This window comes from Helianthus annuus, chromosome 17 (assembly GCF_002127325.2).
Source record: "Helianthus annuus cultivar XRQ/B chromosome 17, HanXRQr2.0-SUNRISE, whole genome shotgun sequence".
NCBI lineage: Eukaryota > Viridiplantae > Streptophyta > Magnoliopsida > Asterales > Asteraceae > Helianthus > Helianthus annuus.
The window spans coordinates 194,357,172-194,382,900 of NC_035449.2; the positions used below are offsets into that span (position 1 = coordinate 194,357,172).

At 38.9% G+C, this 25,729-nt stretch overlaps 1 protein-coding gene across 1 annotated transcript; it reads left to right on the top strand.

Annotated features, from left to right (window-relative positions):
• The first annotated feature begins 22,363 nt into the window (after nucleotides 1–22,363).
• LOC110924364 (pollen-specific leucine-rich repeat extensin-like protein 1) lies at nucleotides 22,364–23,194 on the top strand. Its single transcript, XM_022168380.1, has 2 exons — nucleotides 22,364–22,581; nucleotides 22,696–23,194. The coding sequence occupies exons 1-2, from the start codon at nucleotides 22,364–22,366 to the stop codon at nucleotides 23,192–23,194; spliced, it is 717 nt and encodes a 238-aa protein (XP_022024072.1).
• Nucleotides 23,195–25,729: the final 2,535 nt, after the last annotated feature.

Here is a 25,729-nt window from a genome sequence, read left to right on the forward strand (position 1 = left end):
CACAATTTTGGTCTGACTCTGAAATTTTCTCTGAAAAAGTCGTGTACCTCCTCTGCTGCATCCAGATATATGCTGACCTGGAGGTGCTAGGCAACGTCAACTTCTGCAGCATCCAGATACATGCTGACCTAGCTGTATGTTGTCGCTCTGTAGATCATTTATACACCCGAAAGAGGCCCTCAAGTGCCCAAAAGAAACCCAAAGAAACCTATATCAAACGGAGAAAAACTCATTTGATTTGTATATTATACCATCTCTGCTTAAGATCTATTCTGTTCCCAGTTAAAATTTCAGAGATCTGGATTGGACTTGTGAAATATGTGGTAGGGAAGATACTTGCATGATAGAGTGTGCTGTTTATATGTCCGAGATCTGATTAGTATTCGTTTGAGTGTTCATTGTTAAGAAATCAAAACATGATAAAATTTGTTACATGTAGCTGTATGAAAAAGGTCTGGGGAGATGAGTTTAGGTGGACAAATATACTGGCAATCGTCTAGACCATTCAGTGGTAGATCAGCGTTGATAAGTGCAGTCAAGCCCAAAACCTGTGATTTGATCCCTGAGCAAGTTATGATATTTCCTTATTTTTTTTGTGAATAATATTTCAATATTATTTAATTTTATGTTTGTAGGTTTTTAGTCTAATAAAACATGCTCAGGAAGTTGAAGGGTTGTATAAGAAAATATTGATTTTTTCAATTGGATTTCTGAAATAATTAAAAATATATTTATTGAATCCAATTTTCAATTTGATAAATGGTCTCGAATCGAGACTATGGACACGACCCATATCATTAAAGGCCGGCCCACAGATTTAGTATTTAAAGGGATCTCGACTCGAGACCCCACTGTGCACTCGAAACAAATCATTGGTCTCTTTAAAATTCTCTCTCATTCTCCGGCGATCTCTTTGTGTTTTCCGACAATAACTCCGGTCTCGACTTGTGGTTAAAGGTAATCTTATGAACTTGATGATGTTTTGGTTGAAGTTTTGGCAGGTTTTATTGAAGATTTGATGAAGTTAGTCTGAAAATCATATGAATGTTTGAAGATTCTCATGAACCCTAAATTTGGATATGTTTTGGTCTTCAAATGATTTTGAAAGTGTTTTTGGATTTTGATCCAAATTTCAACAGATCAAAAGGTGTTTGGGAGATCTCGACTCAGATTGAAGAAAAACTTTTTAGGGACTCGAGATCTGTGTTTGCGAGTCGCAGTCTTTTCGGTCTCGACTGAGTTCTCGAGTTGATGCCATATTGGTCTCGACTCGCAATCTCTTTTGTCTCGACTGAGGTCTCGAGTGATTATTTTGTCTCGACCTAGGTCTTGACTCGGAACCGTATGGTCTCGACTTGAAATATTATGGTCTCGAGTGATTTGAAAACATCTTTGCTGACTTTTGCAATCTGAGTTGTTGATCAATGATCAGCCTGTTGAATGTTGACCAGTTTTTGTCTTGTTAATAAACTTCATCAAGTAAGAAATTCTTATGGAATTAATGTTTTATTGTGTAGATATGGATCTAAAGTTTATTTCTACACATAATCAAGCTGGATACTTGGCTGCTCCTCCAGCAAAGCACAGGGGATTATATACGTCGTTGATTAAAGGATTGAATAGTTGCAGACTCGTTCATGCATTAAGAGAAAATCCCGTTGTCTACGAGAATTTAATTCAAGATTTATGGAAGACTGCTAGTTTTGACGCTCTTGGAGCTGAAGGAAAGGGAGCTTTAATTGCTGAGATTCAAAAGAAACCAATCATTGTGACTGAACAGATGATCAGAGAGGTACTGTATTTTAACGACCAGGAAACTGATTCTATTGAGCTGCCAGCAGGAACTTTGGAAGCAATTCTGCCAAGATTAAGCTATGAAGGAAAGTACCCTCTGTTAGTGAAGAAGTTTGTGCATCCCTATTGGCGTCTGTTGGTACACATGTTCATTCTCTGCATGACAGAAAATCAAGGAGGCACTGATCAATTGAACATCACTCAATCTGCTGCTTTTACCTGTCTAATAACCAATGCACCTTTCAATTACTCGAAGTACATATTTGAAGGAATGAAAAGAAATGTGACAGGAGTTCGAAAAGACAAGTTTCTGATGTATCCAAGGTTTTTACAGATGATTCTAAATGCCCGTTATCCAGATTTAGTGCGATCTGGAGATACTTTGGAGTTGAAGCCTATGGGCCCTGCTTGCTTTGGTGCTCTAACTCTGAAAAAGGGTACTAAAAAGAAGTTTGAAGGTTTGATTCCTCTGGAGAAGTTTGGTCAGTTTGCTGAGACTGAGGATGTAGTTGCTGATCCAGTGATAGTACAACCTGTACCTGTGAATGCAATGGTAGCTGAAGAGCATTATGTCCAGGGTGCAGTTGCTGATGAGCCTGAGACAGAGATCTTAACAATTAACTCTGACGATGAGGGCATAGAGATTATGTGTGATTCGGGAGATGATGAAGAGCTTCCTCCTGAAAATGAAGCTGATACTGCTGTTTCTACTGTTCCATCGGTGATTACTGCTGAGAATTTGGCTTTGTTATTAAAATCAGTGACTGATAAGATGGGAAATCCTCCTTCCGATCTTACAGTATCAAATGAAGAGCCTGATGAAAACCCAAAGGATCCCGATTCATTGCCTTTGAAGCGTAAAAGAAGGGATCCTCGACTCGGAATGTATGTTGAGCAAAGCAAAGATCAACCTGTGTGTACTGCTGAAGATGATGATGGATTGTATGATTTCGATTTTGAGAAAAATGTCTCTGACAACACCACTACAACTGAAGATATCTTTGAGTTCAACGCTGACTCTCAAAGAGATGTTTTGGAGACCGCCACTGCAGATGTTCTGGTTACAAATGTTAATGTTGATACTGCTGTTGAGACAATGCCACCTGGTGTTTCTGAATCTGCAGGTCCTTCTAGAGTTGATCTTGATATGCCTAGCAGTTCAAGTGGTAAAAGACCCGAAGAGCCGTTTAGAATGCCGTTTGATGATGATTCATGCGATGATGATGATTTCATTAGTATGAGAGAAATGAAGAAACGGTTAATGGTGGTTGAGCAAGATTCAATTCATAAAGACGCCAAAATCATCCAACTTGAAGGGACTATAGTTCAAAAGAATCAACAAATTGAACAGCTTCAAGGAGATGTCAGTTTGTTGTTCAACATGGTATATGATTTACGTGGAAAGTTGGAGAAGAAGTTTGGGAATGAATTTTCTGACCCAACAGATGTAGAGAACAGAAGAAAAGCCTTTGATAAAGATGACGCTGAGCGAAGTGCTGCAATGGAAAAGTATTTTGAAAGGGTGATTGATCCTGTTGCAGAGAAGGAAAAGGCTGAGAGAATTAAGATGAAAAGGGAGTTTGTGATACTGAAGAACAAGAATCTTAATCCTGATGATGATGCTCTGGCAACTCATCATTTAATGGATGTTGGTGAAACTCTCTATGATAAGGTTGGAAATAGATCTGGTGTTGTTAGCAGGGGATTTGATCATGATCGTAGAAGATGGTGGATTAAGAGAAAAGTTGGTCCTGTTGAATGGTACAAGGCTCCAGCTCAGTTCCAGACATTTACCAAGATTGATTTGACAAACTTGTCTAATGCACCTTATGTGGATGACAAGCCTGGAGGTCGTGGTCATTTGTTTTACGAGAGGTTGAAGAGGGATGTTCTTCGTGGTTTTCCTTCCATGCATACTGCAGAGTCTCTTGTCAAACCAGTTAAAGGTGTTAGAGATCCATATACAAACAAGCGAATGAAGGTAGTTCACTGGCCTGCAACTGACAAAGAGAAAGTGATTCCCCTAGTAAGAAAGATTCCAAAAGGCGCCTTGAAATCGTTGCATTTTTGGGCTTATGATGAACGTCTAGGGCAGGCAGTGATCGTTTGTGATGATGATGTGAATTTCCGCTTGGTGGATCAAGTCGATTTATTGAATCTTGCTTATGAAGATCTGGAAGTGTTAGCTCAGAATCAAATTAGAGCTACTGAGAAATACGAAGAAATTGCTAAAGGATGGACAACAGCTGTTGCTTCAGCTATTCACATTCGTACAAAAGGTTTTGGTGGGCTCAAAGATCGTTTGGGTGGTGCTCGTGATGGTTGAAGTTTCAAGACTCTCTATGCATAAACCTAGGGGGAGATTGTTGAAACCTTAAGGTTTATTCATAGAGAAATACTAAAGTATAGGGTTGATCTTGTAATGTCTAACTAATATGTTTTGGGTCAAATGTTTGTAATGGGTTTGTGAGATCTCGAGTGGGCCTTGGAATGGTCTCGATTCATTCTAGATAGTATTTAAGCAAACCTTTGTTATGTTTAGGGGTTAATCGTCTGGTAGAAAGTCAAGGGAGACCACTCGAGATCGGTTACGTATGTGTCTTGTATCTGTCATCAAGTTAAGGTGAATGCAAGATAGTTCTGATTTGATTATTGCGTTTATTTACTTTATTGTTTTCTTGAATCCACTTGTGTTTGGATTCCGCACTTACACAAGTTAACATTGATATCATTGAAAGATCCTATCGGGTTTTACAACCCCCACTTGCTCCCCCATGCTGTTGTTATCCCTCCTTTTCCTCAAGCCAAATCACGGACCTTTAAAAGGTTAATAGGATTCGTACAATCTAGCTAAACTATTGAAATAACCGCGATCGATTACGGACCTACTAAGCAATCAAGGACAGGACTTAACCAAGGAAATCCACCGAAACAGAAACAAGGAAACCTAATACGATCAAGCCCGGATCCCGCTAATAATGCTCGTATCACGCAGTTTTGAAGAGGATTAAAATCGCACAATAACAGGATTGGATATGAGATCGATTAGGAGGAAGATGACTGTTCATCTTCCATCGAGAGAGATAATGAAAGGTGTGTATTACCGATGGATAATTGGTCAAGACTTGATATCTTGATCAAGAGAATCTAGAGATCTCTTTGGCTGCTCCTTTATCTTTCTAACTAAACAGTAAAAAGAGATAATGATGAATGCCTTTGGCTGGTCATGCTCTCTTCTTTTTAATATATTATATATATATATCATGCTACTGTTCTAAGTCGAAGACTGATCAAGAGATTTTGTTTGTTCCTTGTATTTCAACCAAACACAGAAAATGATGAATCAGGTCATGTTCTCTTCTTTTTAATATGTTATATATCATGCTGCAGTTCTAAAAAAATCTATGAACCATGCTTGGAGACTGGAGATTTTGCTTTTACAATGATCAATTCCGTGGAGGTACTGTTACAATGATTATGCTTCGTCTTTCTCGAGTAGTCAACCACAACATCGCAGAATCCATCATCCATCGTTGGAGATTTTGGAGACAACTGTTACCGCAGGTAGCCTGCAACCCTTTCATTATTATATACCGAATCGTTCTAGTTTGGATGTGGTTCGTGCATTTATGAGTTTATTATAACAAGCTAATTGTGGCTGTAAAATATGTAACTAAGTTTGAAGAGGATGAAACTTTTAATGAACATTAAAGATGCTTGTTTAACCAAGGACTTGACACTGTTAACTAATTTAATCTTTAAATCATAAATTTAAATAAAAACCATTCAATCTTTTCTATAAATAGAGGGGGCTCTCTTCTTACTTCATCACTCAATCCTTCTTCTAACTTGAATTCATTTTCTCTCCACAACAATGTCGTTTAATCAATTCCCCTTGGCAACATCCCCATTTTCTAGAGAATACTGTGGTTTCCCCCTCTCCAAAGATGATGGAGATTCACGGTCTCGAAAGAAGTTAAACCATGTTAAACTCATAAATGTATACGCATCACACTCTGGTTCTCATCATCAACCATGTTTATCATTACAATATCGCCTTTTTTAAGTTTTCATATGTGTATCTTTTGTAATTAAAACAGATTCAACGTTGTCACCATTTTTCATTCGTTGAAAAGGATCTCTTGAAAATAAAAAATGTCTTCGTCATCGACAACGAATACTTAAGCGCTTCTAAGGATATATGCTCAAGCCTTGTGTCCCTGAGAATCGACTGTCTCCTAGACCACTTTACGGGTGGATCTGCCTATGATCGTAAACATTTAACATTTTGTTAGATGTTTTCTTTGTTTCAATATAAGTTAAGAGTTTTAATTCTGAATCATCAGTAACTCCATTGGGACTGGAAAATGAAAAGTTCTGTGCACAGTGGGGTGCTTCCATATTTGAAGCTAGCGAAACAACTTCGGTAGTTTCCTCCGCCATTTATTCCGATGAGTACATTAAAGATGAGGTTGAGATAATCAACAAAAAGATTTCCAAAGTGAATTTTGAGAGGTAGGTGCTTAATGATTTTCGATTTTAAGGTTAAAGTTACTTAATATGCAGTTGTTTTGCAGCGATTTGAGTGAAGCGGTTGTTAAAAATCTCTTTTTCGTCGGCAAGAGGAAGGGGGCACCCGAGAGGGTGATTCAAATATTGTTCCCTGATAACCGCCCACCAAAGTGGGACGTGGAACTAATTGAAAAACACACCAGCAAAAAATATTTTGAGAGCTTATTTCCCCCAAAAGATTCTTCTTTAAGGAGTCCCCCTTTCCGGGGTAAAAGACTTTTGTTTAGAAGAACGCTGAATGTCGATGAAGTTGAAGCTATTGCTGCTGATGATGATGCTCATGATGATGATGATGAAGAATAAGCAGGTTCCTACTATGGAATAAGCCGGTTATTCCTCATCATCAGCGGCTTTCGGGATTACTTCAATTCGAGCAAGTGTATTTGATGCTGGTACACGTGACTTTGTCACTCTATTCGTGTCTGTGAATGCATCTGGTAATTCATTTGCTATTCTTTGCAAATGTATAATCTTTTGGACTTCATATTCACATTGACCACTTTGGGGGTCAAGATTTAATAGCGATGATACATTCCACGTTATTTCTTGTGTTTTCGGTATTTCTGTCATAAAAAATGACAGTCAGCATACCGTGCTGTAAACATGTCTCGCGTCATTGGTTCTAAATATTTGATAATGGACGGGGAGTTAAAACCAATATAGATACCCAGTCTTCTTTGAGGTCCCATTGTAGTACGCTGTGGTGGCGGTATTGGTACATATACCGCACAACCAAAAATTCTAAGGTGGGACAAACTTAGTTCTCGTCCGAAGACCAGTTGCAATGGGGAGTATTCGTGATCAGTAGGTGGTCTCAATCTAATCAGTGCAAGGGCATGCAAAATAGCATGGCCCCATGCATAAGATGGTAGTTAACATCTCATTAAAAGTGGTCTAGCGATTATTTGTAATTGTTTAAACAGAGATTCAGCTAAACCGTTTTGTGTGTGAACATGAGGTACTGAATGTTCAACATTGATCCCGATTGACATACAATAGTCATTAAAAGTTTGAGATGTGAACTCTCTCGCATTATCCATCCGAATGTTTCTAATTTGATTGTCGGGGAAATTGGCTCACAATTGTATGATTTGAGCTAAAAGTCGAGCAAATGCTACATTTCGACAGCTAAAAGGCTCACATGTGACCACCTCGATGATGCGTCTATTAAGACCATAAAATAACGGAATGATCCACACGGAGGATGAATAGGCCCACAAATATCCCATTGGATTCTTTCTAAAAATGATGGCTTTTCATGTATCAATTTAGTTTGTGAGGGCCGAGTTATAAGTTTGCCCAGAGAGCATGCTGCACATGATAAGTCTTGTGGTAGCAAAACTTTTAAGTTTTTTTAGAGGGTGCCCGATTGAACTTTTGTTTATTCAACTCATCATTATGCTACCAGGGTGACCTAGACGGTTATGCCATATATTGAATGTGTCTTTATCAATGAAATCACATGCATCCAAATGAACGTCTGGTATCGCGGCTGGAGGTGCATCCTCAATAAGATTAGTTTCAGCATTCTTTCCGTTTTCTTTCATCATGCGTTGATATGCCTTAACGAGGTGTTTAGGGGTGCGATATGTGCGGGAGCAATGATTTGACATCCCACGTATATAACAAATGTTGCTTTGGTTCCCGCTACATTTCCCTTTTAAAGGTCGCCGCTGGCGTGTCGACTCGATTCACCATCGCTATTTTTAGTGTTCTGGGACTCTCGATGCCATGTATATCCCCGTCCTCGACCACGACCACCACCTCTGCTGGGGCCGCGACCTCTATTTCTACCTCGTCCACTTTGATAATTGGCCACATTCGCTTCAGGGAATGGGCTTGCACCGCCGGGTCGCGACTGATGGTTCTGTAGTAGGAGCTTGTTGTTTCAAGCATGTCTTCATCGGTTATTTTTTCACCACATAATTTCAACTCAGAGGTAATGCGGAAAAAGCCAGAATTATACTCACTGACAGTCTTAAAATCCTGTAGTCGTAAATGAAGCCATTCATAGCGGGCTTTGGGGAGTAAGACCAACTTCTGGTGGTCAAAACGTTCTTTGATGTTTGTCCATAAATCAAGAGGGTGCTCAACAGTTAGGTATTCCCGCTTTAGATCTTCGTGAAGATGATGGCGGAGGAATATCATAGCTTTCGCTTTATCTTGAGGTGAGATCTGATTATCAACATTAATTGTCTCCCTCAAACTCTTTTCCGTCAAATAAATTTTAGCTTCAACTTCATCGACATTTAGCGTTCTTCTAAACAAAAGTCTTTTACCCCGGAAAGGTGGACTTCTTACAGAAGAATCTTTTAGGGGAAAGAAGCTCTCAAAATCTTTTTTGCTGGCGTGTTTTTCAATTAGTTTCACGGCCCACTTCGGTGGGCGGTTATCAGGGAACCATATTTGAATCACCTTCTCGGGTGCCCCCTTGCTCTTGCCGACGAAAAAAAGCTTTTTAACAACCGCTTCACTCAAATCGCTGCAAAACAAATGCATATTAAGTAACTTTAACCTTAAAATCGAAAATCATTAAGCACTTACCTCTCAAAATTTACTTTGGAAATCTTTTTGATGATGACCCCAACCTCATCTTGAATGTACTCATCGGAATACATGGCGGAGGAAACTGCCGAAGCTGTTTCGCTAGCTTCAAATATGGAAGCACCCACTGTGCACAGAACTTTTCGTTTTCCAGCCCCAATAGAGTTACTAATAATTCAGAATTAAAACTCTTAATTTATATGGAAACAAAGAAAACATGTAAAACAAAATGTTAAATGCTTACGATCATAGGCAGATCCACCCGTAAAGTTGTTTAGGAGACCGTCGATTTTCAGGGACACAAGGCTTGAGCATATAGCCTTAGAAGCGCTTAAGTCTTCGTCGTCGATGACGGGGACATTTTTAATTTTCAAGAGATCCTTTTCAATGAATGAAAATGGTGACACGTTGAATCTGTTTTAATTACAAAAGATACACACATGAAAACTTAAAAAAAAAAGAGATATTATAATGATAAACATAGTTGATGATGAGAACCAGAGTTTTGAGGCGTATGCATTTTTGAGTTTAACATGGTTTGACTTCTTCCGAGACCGTGAATCTCCATCATCTTTGGAGAGGGGGAAACCACAGTATCCTCCAGAAAATGGGGATGTAAGGGGAATTGATTAAACGACATTGTGGTGGAGAGAAAATGGATTCAAGTTAGAAGAAGGAATGAGTGATGAAGTAAGAAGATAACCCCCTCTATTTATAGAAAAGATTGAATGATTTTTATTTAGATTTAGATTTAAAGATTAAATTAGTTTACCAATGTCAAATCTTTGGTTAAACAAGCATCTTTAATGTTCATTAGAAGTTTCATCTTCTTCAAACTTAGTTACATATATTACAACCACAATTAGCTTGTTATAATAAACCCATAAATGCACGAACCATATCCAAACTAGAACGATTCGGTATATAATAATGAAAGGGTTGCAGGCTACCTGCGGTAACAGTTGTCTCAAAAATCTCTAGCGACGGATGATGGATTCTGCGATGTTGTGGTTGACTACTCGAGAATGAAAGACGAAGCATAATCATTGTAACAATACCTCCACGGAATCGATCATTGTAAAAGCAAAATCTCCAGTATCCAAGCATGGTTCTTAGTTTTTTTTAGAACAGCAGCAGGATATATCACATATTAAAAAGAAGAGAACATGACCTGATTCATCATTTTCTGTATTTAGTTGAAAGATAAGGAACAAACAAAATCTCTTGATCAGTCTTCGACTTAGAACAACAGCATGATATATATAATATATTAAAAAGAAGAGAACATGACCAGCCAAAGGCATTCATCATTATCTCTGTTTTCTGTTTAGTTAGAAAGATAAAGGAGCAGCCAAAGAGATCTCTAGAATATCTTGATCAAGATATCAAGTCTTGACCAATTATCCATTGGTAATACACACCTTTCATTATCTCTCTCGATGGAAGATGAACAACCATCTTCCTTATAATCGATCTCATATCCAATCCTGTGTAACAATCCTGTTATTGTGCAGTTTTAATCCTCTTCAAAACTGTGTGATACGAGCATTTTTAGCGGGATCCGGGTTTGATCGTATTAGTTTTCCTTGTTTCTATTTCGGTGGATTTCCTCGGTTTAGTCCTGTCCTTGATTGCTTAGTAGGTCTGTAATCGATCGCGGCTATTTCAATAGTTTAGCTAGATTGATGCGAATTTTATTAACCTTTTAAAGGTCCGTGTCTCCCAAGAGAACTGGTTTTGTTTCCCAAGGTAGAACAGCCGGAGCGGTAGTATCGCTGGAGTTGGCTCAAGGAAGAATACCTTGAGACAGGTAAGAAGAAGATCAGAAGTATGCAGAGAATTTGGTGCATTAGTTGTTAGTGTTGCTCGTGTCCTTCTGCAGCAGGTGTAGCATCTGGGAAGAAACAACAAAAACAATTTAAATGAGAGAACTGCATTAAACGTCTTCAATGCGCTTTAATTAGTCATTTAATTCTTAGTCAAAGTCCGTTGACTCGTTTGTTTCAATTGCAGAGTCAAAACTTGTTTTTTTATTAGTTATTTGTTTTTTTTTATGTTTTTTCGGTGTTTTGGGCATTTTGTTTCTGGGCTTGTGTTTGGCGCATGGTCTTTTTGAGGTCCATTTCGAATTTCTGTCTCTATTTATGTCTTTCTCTTGTAATTTGGATGGTCAGACTTGAATTTCGAATTTACTCAAATTTCACTTCAAATTTTGTGCCCTTGGGTTGAATTTTGGGGGTTGGGGAAGATCAACACGGGTATTCGCAGAATCAACGTGTTTTGCTCTTTGTTATCGTAACACACGCTACATCAAAACTTTTGATTGTATAAATCATCTTGAAATTCTAAAACACATTTTAAAGAGTTAATTACATAGTTAGTCCTTGTGGTTTGTACAAAATAACATACTTAGGTACTAATAGTTTAAAATTACATTCTAGGGTATTAACTTTTCATTTTCTAACCGTGCGTTATAATTATAATTGAAAACAAATACCTATAGCTATGTTAACTCGATGGGTTATATTCAAAGGAGACCTTATCACTTGTATATCTAAAACATAACACACATTAAATCAAATGATCAACAACGTACAACACAAATTACTTTACTTAATCAGTTCATTGATTACATACCATGGAGATGTTGATGCAAATCGGAGTTAGGAGCATAACAATAAACAAGCAACTGTGGGCCACTAAAAAAACCAAGCAAGGGAACAATGTTTTCGAGCCTAACCCCCGAAAACAAATTTATTTCTCTATCAAAATCAGGTTGGGAAATTCCATGTCTGCTTGGGACATTTATTGCGACCATTAATCTCCTTGAAAGTTCACCCAGATACACTTTACGAAAACCTCCTTCACCAATGACGTTTTCATTAGCAAAGGAGTTGGTAGAGGCCCGAAGGCTATCTGCAGCGTAATGAATTGGTTGGGATGATCCCAGACCACCTTGAACCGGAAGTCTCGATGTAGCAGATGCATAAATAGTCGACGTCGAAGCACTGGTTGGATGTGAGACTGAGGAACCATGACCACCAAACGGAGGCAGGGGTGGAGGCAGATGTGGAGACAGAGGTGAAGCGGTGACGGCGGACCTCCTCCATTGTTGCTTTATCTCAGCCAAACAATCAAAAACCATACACCAAAGAGAAGGAGAACAAGACATATGAGTATAACCGCTGATAATCTGACAGTCATGCCGGTTAGAACCGGAACGAGTGACTGATCACAGTGTGGGAGAGCTGGTAGTGCTGGTGTGTGGTTGAAGTTGGGTGGCGGTATGTGGTTGAAGTTGGGTGGTGGTATGTGGTTGACGTTTGGTGGAGGTGGTGGTGTGTAGTTGAAGTTGGGTGGTGGTAGCGGTGTGTGGTTGAAGTTGGGTGGTAGTGTCGATGTGTGGTTGAAGTAGAGTGTTGGTGTGTGGTTGAAGTTGGGTGTAGGTGGAGGTGTGTGGTACCCGGTCATTTAGTCTCGTGAATGTTTGTTCTTTTACTTCCATTTATATACGTTTGTTTAAGTTTGTTCGTTTATGTATCCATATAACATGTTAATAACTTAATATATAGTAAGATAATAGATTAACAGTTTAACTGTTACACGTTTAACAGTTTAATTGTTATTAACAGTTTAATAGTCAACTGTTATTTACAGTTTAACGGTTTAACATGTTTAACAGATTGACTGTCTAAACAAACATGTTTAACAGTTTTATGCACGTGCATGCGCTGACCCGGTCGTGTGCAGCGCGCTGACCCGGTCTGCACGCGCGCATGCTGACCTGGTCATTTAGTTTCGTGAACGTTTAGTCTTTTACTTCCATTTATAAACGTTTGTTTAAGTTTGTTCGTTTATATATCCATATAACATGCTAATAACTTAATATATAGTAAGATAATAGATTAACGGTTTAACTGTTACACGTTTAACAGTTTAACTGTTATTAACAGTCAAATGTTATTTACAGTTTAACTGTTTAACATGTTTAACAGTTTGACTGTTAAAAAACAGTCAACTGTTATTGAAGCTGCAACTGTAATTAAGTTGCTGTTGTTTTAAGCTACTGTTGTGTTAAGTTGATGTTGACTGTCGAAGTCAAAGTGTCAAAAGTGTTATCAACCAAAGAGTTAAACAAACATGACCTGTGTCGTTCTGCGTTTCTGGTACGGGTCTCTTAACAGAGGGTTAATTGATGAAATGAGAAAGGAAAAATGTATAAATGAAATGAAAATTATAACACAGAGTGGTGACCAATCAAATCTCCTTGTGGTTTGAGACGTCAATTCCAAGTGGTGACCTTTTCTTTCCTTGTTCTTTGAGACGTCAACTCCAAGTGGTGACCAATCAAATCTCTCATGCATACTCTCTATTAATCTAGTAATTTAACCATGCAAGGTCCTAAGTCCCTTGCAAGTAGGATAAGACATCATCATACCCGCCAATTCAACTTTTAATCTGTTTCGAGGATCTAATTACACCCCTTGAAACCCAACTGAACTCCACACAAATTTCTTTAATTATCTAGTTAGGATCCAAATATTTGACTCCCAAGGTCATCCTATTTAAAACCCACCATAAGTCTAGATAACACCCTTAGAAGAATACAACACCTCCATTCTCAAACACCCATGTCTCTTTCAGTTCTCTAATCTCATCCGAAACCACCAAGAAGCTCAGCCCATTCAAGTGATCCCAAGGTGTTCTAGTGTGACTAACCTTCAACAATCAAGCTTGTCCGAGATCGAGCATAAAGATGCCGACTCTTGCTTCACACTTACCATCCTGGAAGCTCCGGCAAGTTCACAACCTGTAAAAATTTCAACAATTTTAAAATATTTCACAAGAACTATTTTAACAAGAATGATGCCGATTCCTGATCCGCGATTACAAACTTGGGATCTCCGGCAAGTCAGGTTTTTCAATGAAAGAAAATGTCCACCCAAGCCTGACCAGCCTTGGGTGATACCAACTCTTCTTTAGTTGGGATATAGGTTGCTTTCTTTGTTGCATAAAAGTCTTTAACCCCTTTGACCTTCCTATCAATCATCTTTCCAAAAATTTTCTTAACATTTCCATTAAACTCTTTCTCAACATCAAATTCACTCTTTTCAGGATAAAATTGATTTGAGATGTCAAGTTTCCCAATTTTTTGTTTAAAATTTTCAATCCTCAATGGTGGAAAATTCTCATTATCCATTGGAGGAACTGGGTTTTCACTCTTTTCAACAACATGTGGCTCCTCTGATTTTGTGGAATCAGATTCATTGCCAAATTTTGCCTCAGATTTCTTAACAACCCACTTTTGGTTGTCAAGATTCACACTTCTCCTGTAAAACCTTTTCGAACATTCACCAACTTCATATGTTGAATTTTTAAACACTTTAAATTTCTCAGTTGGTGGTTCAGTGTTATCAACAACAATATCTTTCAGTTTTTCTGAGACTCCCTGTTTTGTCTTTGTTGCCAATGGACAATTCCATGCAATGTGGCCAACTTCATTGCATCTAAAACAAGTTCTTGTCTCTTTTCTCTGAAGAGCTTCAGTTTTCTTATTTTCAGCAAGAAATTCCTTATTTGTCTGTCTCCAGAATGAGCTCTTCTTTTCCTCCTCAACAGATGGTCATGAAACAAATTTTGTATTTTTAGAAATTTTCTCATTTTTGTAATTTTCTGGTGGAATAAAACCCAATCCTTTCTTTTTAAAATTACCATTATGGTTGGGTTTCTTTCGAAACTCTAAACCATAATTGTAACCCATTTTCTTGTTTATCCTTTGTTGAACTCTTGAGGTGTATTTTTTAGGTTTTTCAGAAAGATTTAAATATTTTATTTCAGAAGTATGAATTTCTGTTAATTTAAAAACCTTTTTGATTAATTTTGTTTTAACACCTCTTATTGGAAACTCTTTATCAAAATATAGTTTGTCAGAATCATTCAAAATATATGCAACTTCAAATGTTTCGTCCTTCAAATTAGATTTTGACAACAAAAATTCTTTACTATAAACCCGTTTTCCCGACGTTTTTGAACTTCTGACAGACGAACTCGAACTCCCGACTGACAAACACGAACTTTTAGACTCGGACTTTGACTCTGACTCCTCATCCTTATCCAACACCTGATCGACCATTCTTTTTATTAATTCGGACTCATGATCTGTGTCGGACGCTGTGAATGTGATGTCAATGTTGTCTGGTAATACATCGGTTAACTCGGACTCTAACTTTATATTGACTGCCTTTTTTACTTGTTCCTCATTTGGTTTTCTAGGCGAGTACCCTTCCCAAATTGGAGGTGGACACTTATTATAACAAACACTCTGTTTCTTACAAGTATCCTTTTTCTTCGGCTTTTTATCTCCAAATGCTTCAAAACCTGCAACAGTTGGATAAATTCTGTCAATTAAGTAATCAGAACTTGTATAACTTCTCAGTAAACGTTTGATTCTTTCATTCTCTGCTTTTTCAGTTTCCAACTCTTGCTTCCATTTTGCACATTCTTCAATATAAAAATTTATCTCTTTCTGCTTCGACATCATTGTAGCATTCATCATCTTCAAAGCATCTTCTCTTTCTGAGTTCGTCTTTTGCAAACTGTTCACTGTTTTGTTCAAAACATCATACGACTCCTTCACATTCTTAACATCAAACATCAACTTTTCTTCCAAATTTTCTGATTCACTAAACCTCTCGTCTTTTTCTTCACATTATTTGTAAGATACTGAACATGTAAGACATGGTTTTGCGACTTCAACAATATTTTCGACATTCGCAATCTTCTCTACTTCCACTATCTTTTCCACTTCAACTATCTTCTCAATCACCTTGACTTCTTTCATTTCTTTTGCTGCTTTTCTTTCTTTAAGTTTCTTCAATTTTTCTACAAAATAAAATTTAAAACTGTCAGAAGATAAATGAGTTTTTCCAACATTTATCTGTTCAATTTCTTCATCATCATCACTGCTTTCTGTTGAACTGTTTTCTGAAGAAACAGATCCTTCATCTTGACTTTTCTCTTCATCAGATAACACTGCTATCCATTCTTTCATCAATTCTGGTTTTTGAACAATTTGAGCAATAAAAGCTTTAATATTGGAATCAGCTGGAATGTACTTGTCCCAGCTAAACCCTTCAGCCACTTTCTCATTATCTTGATCAATAATGCCATAATAAGCTTTCTTATTCGCATCTTCGATCATTTTTCCATGTGCAGTTTGTGAATCCTTTTGTTGATGCGGTTGATTAGTGATTTGTTGATATATAGCCTTTCTATAGTAATCATCTTTTCCAAAAGAATTCTTTGCTCCACTAGTCTCCTGATTTTTGCACTCTCTTTTGAAGTGACCTTTCTCCCTGCATTTAAAACAAGTAACTTTAGATTTATCAAAACCTAAAGCTGAAAGATGAGCATCCAAAAAATCATTTCTTCCTATAATCATTTTGAACTTTTCAGTTCTTCTCAGAACACTTGCTAAAGCCCATTTTATATCCATAAGCTCCAATTCCTCTGCATCAATCTGGTCGTAATCTTCCTTTGTTAGCATCGGATTGCCAATTCTTCCAGCAATCAATCCTTCGTAAGATTCCAATACAGTAACCAGCAATGCCATATGACTTTTCACAACTTCTTCCGAAAAATTTTGTCCATTTTGAAGATGCAATGCCACATTACACTGAATCATATGTCCATTACCAACATTTTCACTTTGAACACTTGGAGGATTAACATTTGAAAATCCACTGGTGTTGATTGAACTTTGACTGACTGATCCAGATGAATTTCCTGCACTAAAAGCGGTTTGGATCTTTGGACTAGCTTCAACAGATTGAACATTTCCTTTGTAGTACAGTTTGATATCTTGTTGATGACTTGAGCTGTTCATTCTGGCAATCTTTTGTTGTTAAAGATCCTGTGCCTCAAGCTTTTCAATAAACTGTCCAATTGACAATCTGCTAAATTCTCCAGAATTCTTCAAGATCATAAGATAAGTACCCCAATCTTTCTGTGGTAATGCGTCAGCTAACTTCTTGACCTATTCTGCTGGAGTTTTAGTAATTTTCAACTGAGACATGGTACGCACCAGATGACAATATCTCTCAATGAGAGTCTTTGTAGTCTCCCCTTGCATACTGGTAAACAATTCAAACTCCTTTTTCAGCAAAGATGCTTTACTTCTGAGCATTTCTGTGCTTCCTTCAAACTTTTTCTTAAGTGCTTCCCATATCGAAAATGCACTTCCATCATGCTGAAGCAAAACAAATATATCCTCTTTAACTGCTTGTTGTAAAAGACTTATCATCATTTTCTCTCCTTTATAGCTATCTCTCTCTTTGTCTGAAAATTCCGAGATGATTTTGTCAACATTCAATGCAGACTGTGGTCTAACATACTTGGTTTCAATACTTTCCCAAGCTCTCAGATGGTTTGCCTGAACCCAATTCTCAAAACGATTTTTCCAGCCATGGTACTCTTTAATTCCCATAAGTTTTGGGGGTTTTTGCAAAGTTCCGGTTTTGTTTTCTGCATTCACGTTTTGGGCAATGACAGCCGGAGTACTCGGGGATGTGGCAAATGCGTTGTAGAAGTCTTCTGTAACACCCCGTGTTTTCGAATGTCAAAGTCAAAGTCCAAGTCAACTTTGACTTCTTTGACTGTTAATGGTCTTTTCTTATTTTTGTATTATGTGGAGTAAGTGTTGTCCAAATAAAATGATCGAATGTTCAATCAATGCGACCGATTTACGACTGTGAATAGTAGGAAGTAACAATGCGATAAAGTTAATCAATCGATAATCAAGTAATCAAATCAATCATCGAACTTGAACCACGAATAATGCGAATTTTGGTATTAATATATGTGTGTGTGTGCCTTATGTGTTACTTGTGCATGTTTACTTTATGTTTTGTGTGGTATTCAATCGAATCAATCGAAACTCGAATCGAAACTCGAAAGGCAATCAAACTCAATCGAAACCGACATCGAAACGTGAATTATAGATGATTGTATGTTAGATATAGTAGTTGGGACTGAAAGTAATTTGGCTAGAAACTCTATCGTATTCGTATCATCGTCCATCGAAATCGAAATATCGAAAATCGTCGCTAAACACTCGAAAAGGGGTTCCTGATCGAACAGGAATCACTGATCGAACAGGCTAGCCGATCGAACATGCTGTTAGATCGAGCAGCCTAGCCGATCGGAGATCCTGGCCGATCGGCTACCACTTTCCTCTTTTGGAGCCTATAAATAGCCCTGTCATTGTCACTCTTTCTACTTTTGGAAAGCTCTGACCGAACCAGCCCTTATTCTTCACCTTTTCTCAGATTTCTCTCAACTCCGGTAAGTTTTCACTCTAATTCTTGTACATTTTTTATCATTACATGACTCTACACCTTTCTATCTTTCAAAACTTGATTTCTAACCGTGAAATCACCAAGATCTAAGTGTTCTTGGGTGATGTCATCATGGTGTTCTTGAAGAATACCATACTTTGGCCTCATTCAACCATGGAATAGCTTATATCTAACCGATTTCCACATAAACAAACAAGGAGATCTTTCATAGATCTAAACATTTTCACATAAATCCAAACCCTTTCAGGAGGATAAAAGAGTTGAAAGAAATAGATACAAGTTTTCTCAATCTTTTACACTCAAAACCTTAAAACGGATAGAAACGAAGCTCGAACCAACTAACTGAACATTCTAACAGTCAAGAGGTTCAAGGTTCGGATTCTATCTACGAGGTTCACCGATTTCGGGTTAAACATCAAACTACCATTCCGAACAAGTTCACCGGCCGGACTTGGGTGATTCCTGTCCGAACCGGTGCAGCAAGTAAGAACCCACGTTCTATGGTATAACTCGTCGTCGAAATACCTCAAAATCATATCAAAACAACCAAAACAGCTAAGTGTTAGACGAAAGGCCGACCAGGTCAGAAATGCTGGCCGAACGGCTAGGCTGTTCGAACGAACAGCCCAGCCGATCGAACATACCAGCCGATCGGCCGGGCCAGCCGATCGGCTAGCACATGGTCCCACACTTTTCAAAACTTCATGAAGTATGATATTGACGAAGTGGTGTTCGATCGAATATGCTACTCAATTGGTAAACATTACTCTTCAAATCATGAGATACTATGCTTCAGCACTTAATCGATTTTGCAACTCGTTCGTAGTATGGAGTGCCAGCCGATCGAATAGGCTGTTCGATCGAGTGACATCCTGCTGAGAACTACTTCTGAAGTTCCTAGCCGATCGGTTAAGCTGGCCGATCGAACAGACCGTTCGATCGATCGACCTGAAAGGTAAGAACACTTCAATGTTCTCAAATACTACAACGAAAACTTCAAAAGTTCAAACCATCATACACAAACACATCAGAGGAAGAAACAATCCACTCGAATGGCCCAGCCGATCGAGCCTACCGGCCGATCGAACAGGACTGTTAACCGAACGAACAGCCCTTTCGATCGAACCTGCTGTTCGATCGACCAGGCTATTCGATCCATTCACACTTGTTTACATTTCCGCGTTACTCATCATTATGCTATCGAACTATTCAGGCTAACCCTACTCTCAGCGCTCCCTTCAATCCATAATCAATCACTGTGAGTATACTCGAATCCCTTTTTGCTTTAGCACTTTTGGGTGTTACATACGTTACTTATCAAAATCACAATCGAACACACTATTCAAACTATTTGAACGCTAACTGATTGCATGTATTACGTGACTAAATGTATGCTTGTTGTTATGTTTACACGTGGAATGCTGTCTACCTGCCTTAGCAACGTAGTACTATAGTTTGGACTCAGCACCCGTTCGCACGGGGGTTGTTAAGGACAATTACTTGCATGGATTACGGTGGTAATCATGTATTGCGAACTGTCTCGGACAGTCAACCCGCAGTTGTTGGTATCGATAGGTCCATGTCGATAATTAACATGCATCATTTCCCTCTGTGTACGTGCTGGTTATGCGTAAACTATTCGAACTCTATATGCTATTATCAAACTTGTATGCTCACCTTTACATTTTATGTATTGACATTATTTTAACGTATGTGACAGGTGTTTAAGATATTTGCTTGCTAGGGAAGTGAAGCTAGAATAAAGCTTTAGAGGCCCTCAACAAATAGTTGTCTATCAGGAACAAGCAACTAGGTCATAGTTGTATGTAGATCTTGTCAGGCTGGGTCTTAGAAGCATTGAACAATATTTACTTATGTTAAATCTGAGTTGTCGGAACAGAACTACTTGTTTGGATGTTATCTGTAATAATGTATTTGTTTATTCGGGATACGGTATGGGACGTATCTTTAACTGAATTATATAGATAGTTGTTATGGAAACTTCTGGACAATCTGTTTCGCTCAGTGCCATGCCCCGATGATTCCGCCGTCGGTTGGGGTGTGACATCTTCTTCCATGATTCCTTTAAAAAGTTTCACAAACAAACACTTTTACATAACAATACAATTCAAGCGGAATAGCCTATTCAAACGGAGTCAAACTTTCAAACAAAATCTCTTTTCAAGCGGAATATCCTCTTGAAGCGAAATCACCAATTTGAAGCGAAATCAGTACAGTTTGGAACGGAATCACTGATTTCGCTTGAACTTTCAAGCGGAATAGCAACTTTGAAGTGGAATCAGACTATTTCAAGTGGGATCACTGATTTCGCTTGAAAAACTCAAGCGGAATAACAACTTTGAAGCAAAATCAGAAAGTGCTCGTTCAAGCGGAATAACCTTTTTAGTCCATTTTTACCACTTTTAATCCGAATTTTGTTCTGTAATTCACAAGGGTTTGTTAAAACACGGTTTTACACAATATGTGAGAAAATGAGCCGATTTTAACCGTGAAAATTGTTAATTTTGAAAAGAAGGTGTAGAAAACAGAAATTTCAAGCTGAATCGATAAGAACTCCTCTTCCTGAGCTCTGATACCACTTGTAGGATCGTGTTGTGACCCAAAACGAGTCAATCAGAGGAGTTTTAATCTGTTTCAGAGGCGGAAACAAAGAAACAGATGTAGAAAACAACTTAATTCCCTTTAAAATGCCTTGTATATTGATTAGAAACTGATTACAATCAGACGGCACTTCGGCAGCACTTCGGTACCAGAAGAATGAACAGTTACAAATGATTTCGCTTGAAGTGATATATATATAGGCAAGGGATTCCGCTTGAAAGTGACAGAAAACATTTCAAGCGGAATTAGATACTTGTGATTTCGCTTGAAACAGTCACATGTCATTTCAAGAGGAATCATCACCTCTCAAGCAAAATCAGCTTCAAACACACCTAAACCTATTTTCTCGTACAACATGCCCTGATCTAACAATCTAGTACAAGACTAGATACAAGACGAAGTCGACAGATGTATGCACCAACATCACGGTTCCCGTTCGACACCATTCTCGCGGCCTCATAGTCTAGTTCGAGCAATTTAGTGTAAGTTTTCCAAGTTCAAATCCTAAGTAACTAGCTTTCATAAATATCTTTCTTATCTAGTCGCTTTTATGATCAAAACTAGTCGCGATCCGCAAAAATCAAGTCTCTAGCATCGCGGAAAGCGAGCACGAGTTCTTTGCCATCTCATCTATTGAAAGCTTCCTCGCTTGCCTTTGTAAGAGATTTGATTGGTCACCACTTGGAGTTGACGTCTCAAACCACAAGGAGATTTGATTGGTCACCACTATGTGTTATAATTTTCATTTCATTTATACACTTTTCCTTTCTCATTTCATCAATTAACCCTCTGTTAGGAGACCCATACCAGAAACGCAGAACGGCACGGGTCATGTTTGTTTGATAACACTTTTGACACTTTGACTTCGACAGTCAACAACAGCTTAACACAACAGTAACTAAAAACAACAGCAACTTAATTACAGTTGCAGCTTCAATAACAGTTGACTATTTGTTTAACAGTCAAACTATTAAACATGTTAAACAGTTAAACTGTAAATAACAGTTGACTGTTAATAACAGTTAAACTATTAAACGTGTAACAATTAAACTGTTAATCTATTATCTTGCTATGTATTAAGTTATTAACATGTTATATGGATATATAAATAGACAAACTTAAACAAACGTTTATAAATGAAAGTAAAAGACTAAACGTTCACAAAACAAAATGACCAGATCAGCATGCGCGCGTGCAGACCGGGTCAGCGCGATGCACACGACCGGGTCAACGCATGCACGTGCATAAAACTGTTAAACATGTTTATTTAGACCGTCAATCTATTAAACCGTTAAACTGTAAATAACAGTTGATTGTTAAACTGTTAATAACAGTTAAACTGTTAAACGTGTAACAGTTAAACTGTTAATCTATTATCTTACTATATATTAAATTATTAACATGTTATATGGATACTACGAACAAACTTAAACAAACGTATATAAATGGAAAAGAATAAACGTTCACGAGACTAAATGACCGGATACCACACACCTCCACCTACACCCAACTTCAACCACACACCACCACCCTACTTCAACCACACACCGCCACCACCACCCAACTTCAACCACACACCGCCACCACCACCCAACTTCAACTACACACCACCACCTCCACCAAACGTCAACCACATACCACCACCCAACTTCAACCACACACCAGCACTACCAGCTCTCCTACACTGTGATCAGTCACTCGTTCCGGTTCTGACCGCGGTGACTGTCAGATTATCAGCGGTTATCCTCATATGTCTTGTTCTCCTTCTCTTTGGTGTATGGTTTTTGATTGTTTGGCTGAGATAAAGCAACAACGAAGGAGGTCTGCAATCACCGCCTCCACCTCTGTCTCCGCCTCTGCCTCCACCCCCGCCTCCGTTTGGTGGTCATGGTTCCTCAGTCTCACATCCAACCAGTGCTTCGACGTCGACTATTTATTCATCTGCTACATCGAGACTTCCGATTCAAGGTGGTCTGGGATCATCCCAACCAATTCATTACACTGGAGATAGCCTTCGGGCCTCTACCAACTCCTTTGCTAATGAAAACGTCATTGGTGAAGGAGGTTTTCATAAAGTGTATCCAGACGAACTTTCAGGGGGATTAATGGTCGCAATTAATGTCCCAAGCAGACATGGAATTTCCCAACATGATTTTGATAGAGAAATAAACTTGTTTTCGGGGGTTAGACATGAAAATATTATTCCCTTGCTTGGTTTTTGTCGTGGCCCACAGTTGCTTGTTTATGGTTATGCTCCTAACTCTGATTTGCGTCATCATCTCCATGGTATGCAATCAATGAACTGATTAATTAAAGTAATCTGTGTTGTACGTTATTGATCATTTGATTTAATGCGTGTTATGTTATAGATATACAAGTGATAAAGCCTCCTTTGAATATAACCTATCGAGTGAACATAGCTATAGGTATCTATTTGATAACGCAAGGTTAGAAAAAATAAACATAGAACACAAACTAACCGAACCGATATCAACTTGACAACATTGGTAACGGTATCAATATTTGTTTTTAATCTTTTCGATCGATGTAAGGTTTTCTCTTTTGATTACTATAGCGAGTGCCGATACTATAACGAACCGAACCAATACCGATCGAATTTTCGCCTTGAAACGCAAGGGAATCTAACTTGCCCCATCAGAATTTCAAAAAATTATGAATGATATTACTCATGAAAAGAAAAGTGGGAGATCCTAAAGAGGGCCTGCATAAGATATGTACAACTTAGAATGGATTCATGATAGTATCTTGAACCCCTTAGATAATTGAAGGTTGATATGTCAGAAATTTCTTTAAATGATGACAACACACTTCCACTTATTCCAAACCTTAGCAGGCCTACATTGTTGGAAACTACAGTACACTTAACTTTAACCTTAACCGGTAGTGGATATTATACAACGGGAATGGATGCATGATAGTACCTTGAACCCCTTGCACAACTGCAAGTTGATATGTCACAAATTTCATGTTCATTCATTGTTGGAAACTACAGTACACTTATTGCTTTTAAGTTCCTTTGTTCATACTTCAATGCACCCGTTTGACTAAACTTTATGCTATTGATGTTTAGTTATTGATAAGCTATTTTTATAGTATGTCTTTAATCGGAAGTAATAGCATCCGTATATTAGACATGATTATATTGTGATTATATTGTGATTATTGTAATTATTCTATATCCATATTTAGCCTGTATCTCTGTATTATATATTGAGAAGGATATCAATGAGAAGGATCACGGTTCATATTATTTCATGGCATCACGAGTCTGGGTTTTCCTTCTCTAAACCCTACTCGCCACCTTCCCCCTCTCTTGCTTCTTCGATTTCCTCTTCCCTGTTACTATCTCCATGGGGGACGACGCCCTAACCTCTTCCAACACCCCTCCCATCACCATCAAATCAGAAATCCACCCCGCCACCACCGTCACAAATATCAAAACCTTAATCCCCTTCACCCTAGAAATCGAGTCCAGTCAATACTCATCCTGGGCAACCTTATTCACCCTCCACTGCCGTGCTCACTTAGTCGAAGACCACCTCAAAGCCAAACCAGAGACCACCACACCCGAGTCATCCTTTACCTCGGCTACCTGGAATCGCTTGGACGCCATCGTTTTGCAATGGCTCTATAGTACGATCTCCAACGACCTCCTTCACACCATAATCGACAAAACTTCCACCGCTCATAACGCGTGGGTGGCTATCGAGAACCTGTTTCACGATAACAAGGCATCTCAGGCCATCTACCTCATGCAAAAATTTGCTAACACCCGACTGGACGGCTTCCCCAATATCTCGGCCTACTGTCAAGCCCTTAAAACGCTCTCCGACCAACTTGCTAATGTTGATGCCGCGGTAACTGATGAGCGGCTCGTTCTCCAACTCATCGCCGGTTTGAATGATCAATATGAGGGCATTGGCACCATCATCACTCAACAGCGACCACTACCCTCGTTTTACAATGCCCGCTCTCAACTTATTCAGGTTGAAACCCGCAAGAATGAGCAAGCCATGTTAGCCTCCAAAACCGCCTCTACCGCTCTCACCGCACAAACCCGTTCCACCACTGATTACACCCGGTCACCCACTGACTCATCCCGTGGCCGTGGCCGCTCTGGTCGTCGAGGCCGTGGCCGAGGAACCTATGGCCGTGGACGCTCCTTCCATTCAGCCTACTACCCACCTCAACCACACTACCCATGGGCATCCTATTGGCCCAATCCTCCTCAACACCCCTCGGCCCAACACCACCCTTACGGCCCACCTCCGCAGCCCAAATATTGGCCTGCTCCACTTTGCCCCTACCCTTCAACCAACCGGCCCAACTTTGCCACATCCCCACAGTCGCAAGCCGGCCTTCTCGGCCCACGTCCTCATAAGGCCCACACTGCATACAACCCTACTGACATCAACAGGCCTTATACACCATGTCGTTACAACAACCGGACCCCACTCAGTATATGGATACCGGCGCCACTGGTAACATGTCTCACGAGCAAGGTGACTTTCATACTTTTTCTAATTCTTGCATTTCTCAAAATATAATTGTAGGTAATGGTGATACTATACCGGTTCTTGGTCAAGGCACTAAATACCTACCCAAACCATACCCACCCTTTGTCCTTAAAAATGTTCTTTATTCACCCAAGCTCGTTAAAACCCTTATTTCAGTCCGTTGATTTACAACGGACAATTCTGTTTCTGTGGAATTTGACCCTTTTGGTTTTCTTGTGAAGGACCTCAAGACCAAGACGCCGCTTCTTCGATGCAACAACAGCGGTGATCTCTACCCTCTGGTGCTCGGGTCTTCTACCACTC

Excerpts from the sequence above, each read along its gene's own strand:
- LOC110924364 (XM_022168380.1), top strand. The coding sequence starts at position 22,364 with ATGACCGGATACCACACACCTCCACCTACACCCAACTTCAACCACACA. Across the intron at positions 22,582-22,695 it reads GCTCTCCTACACTGTGATCA|CAACAACGAAGGAGGTCTGC; the intron begins GTCACTCGTTCC and ends GCTGAGATAAAG.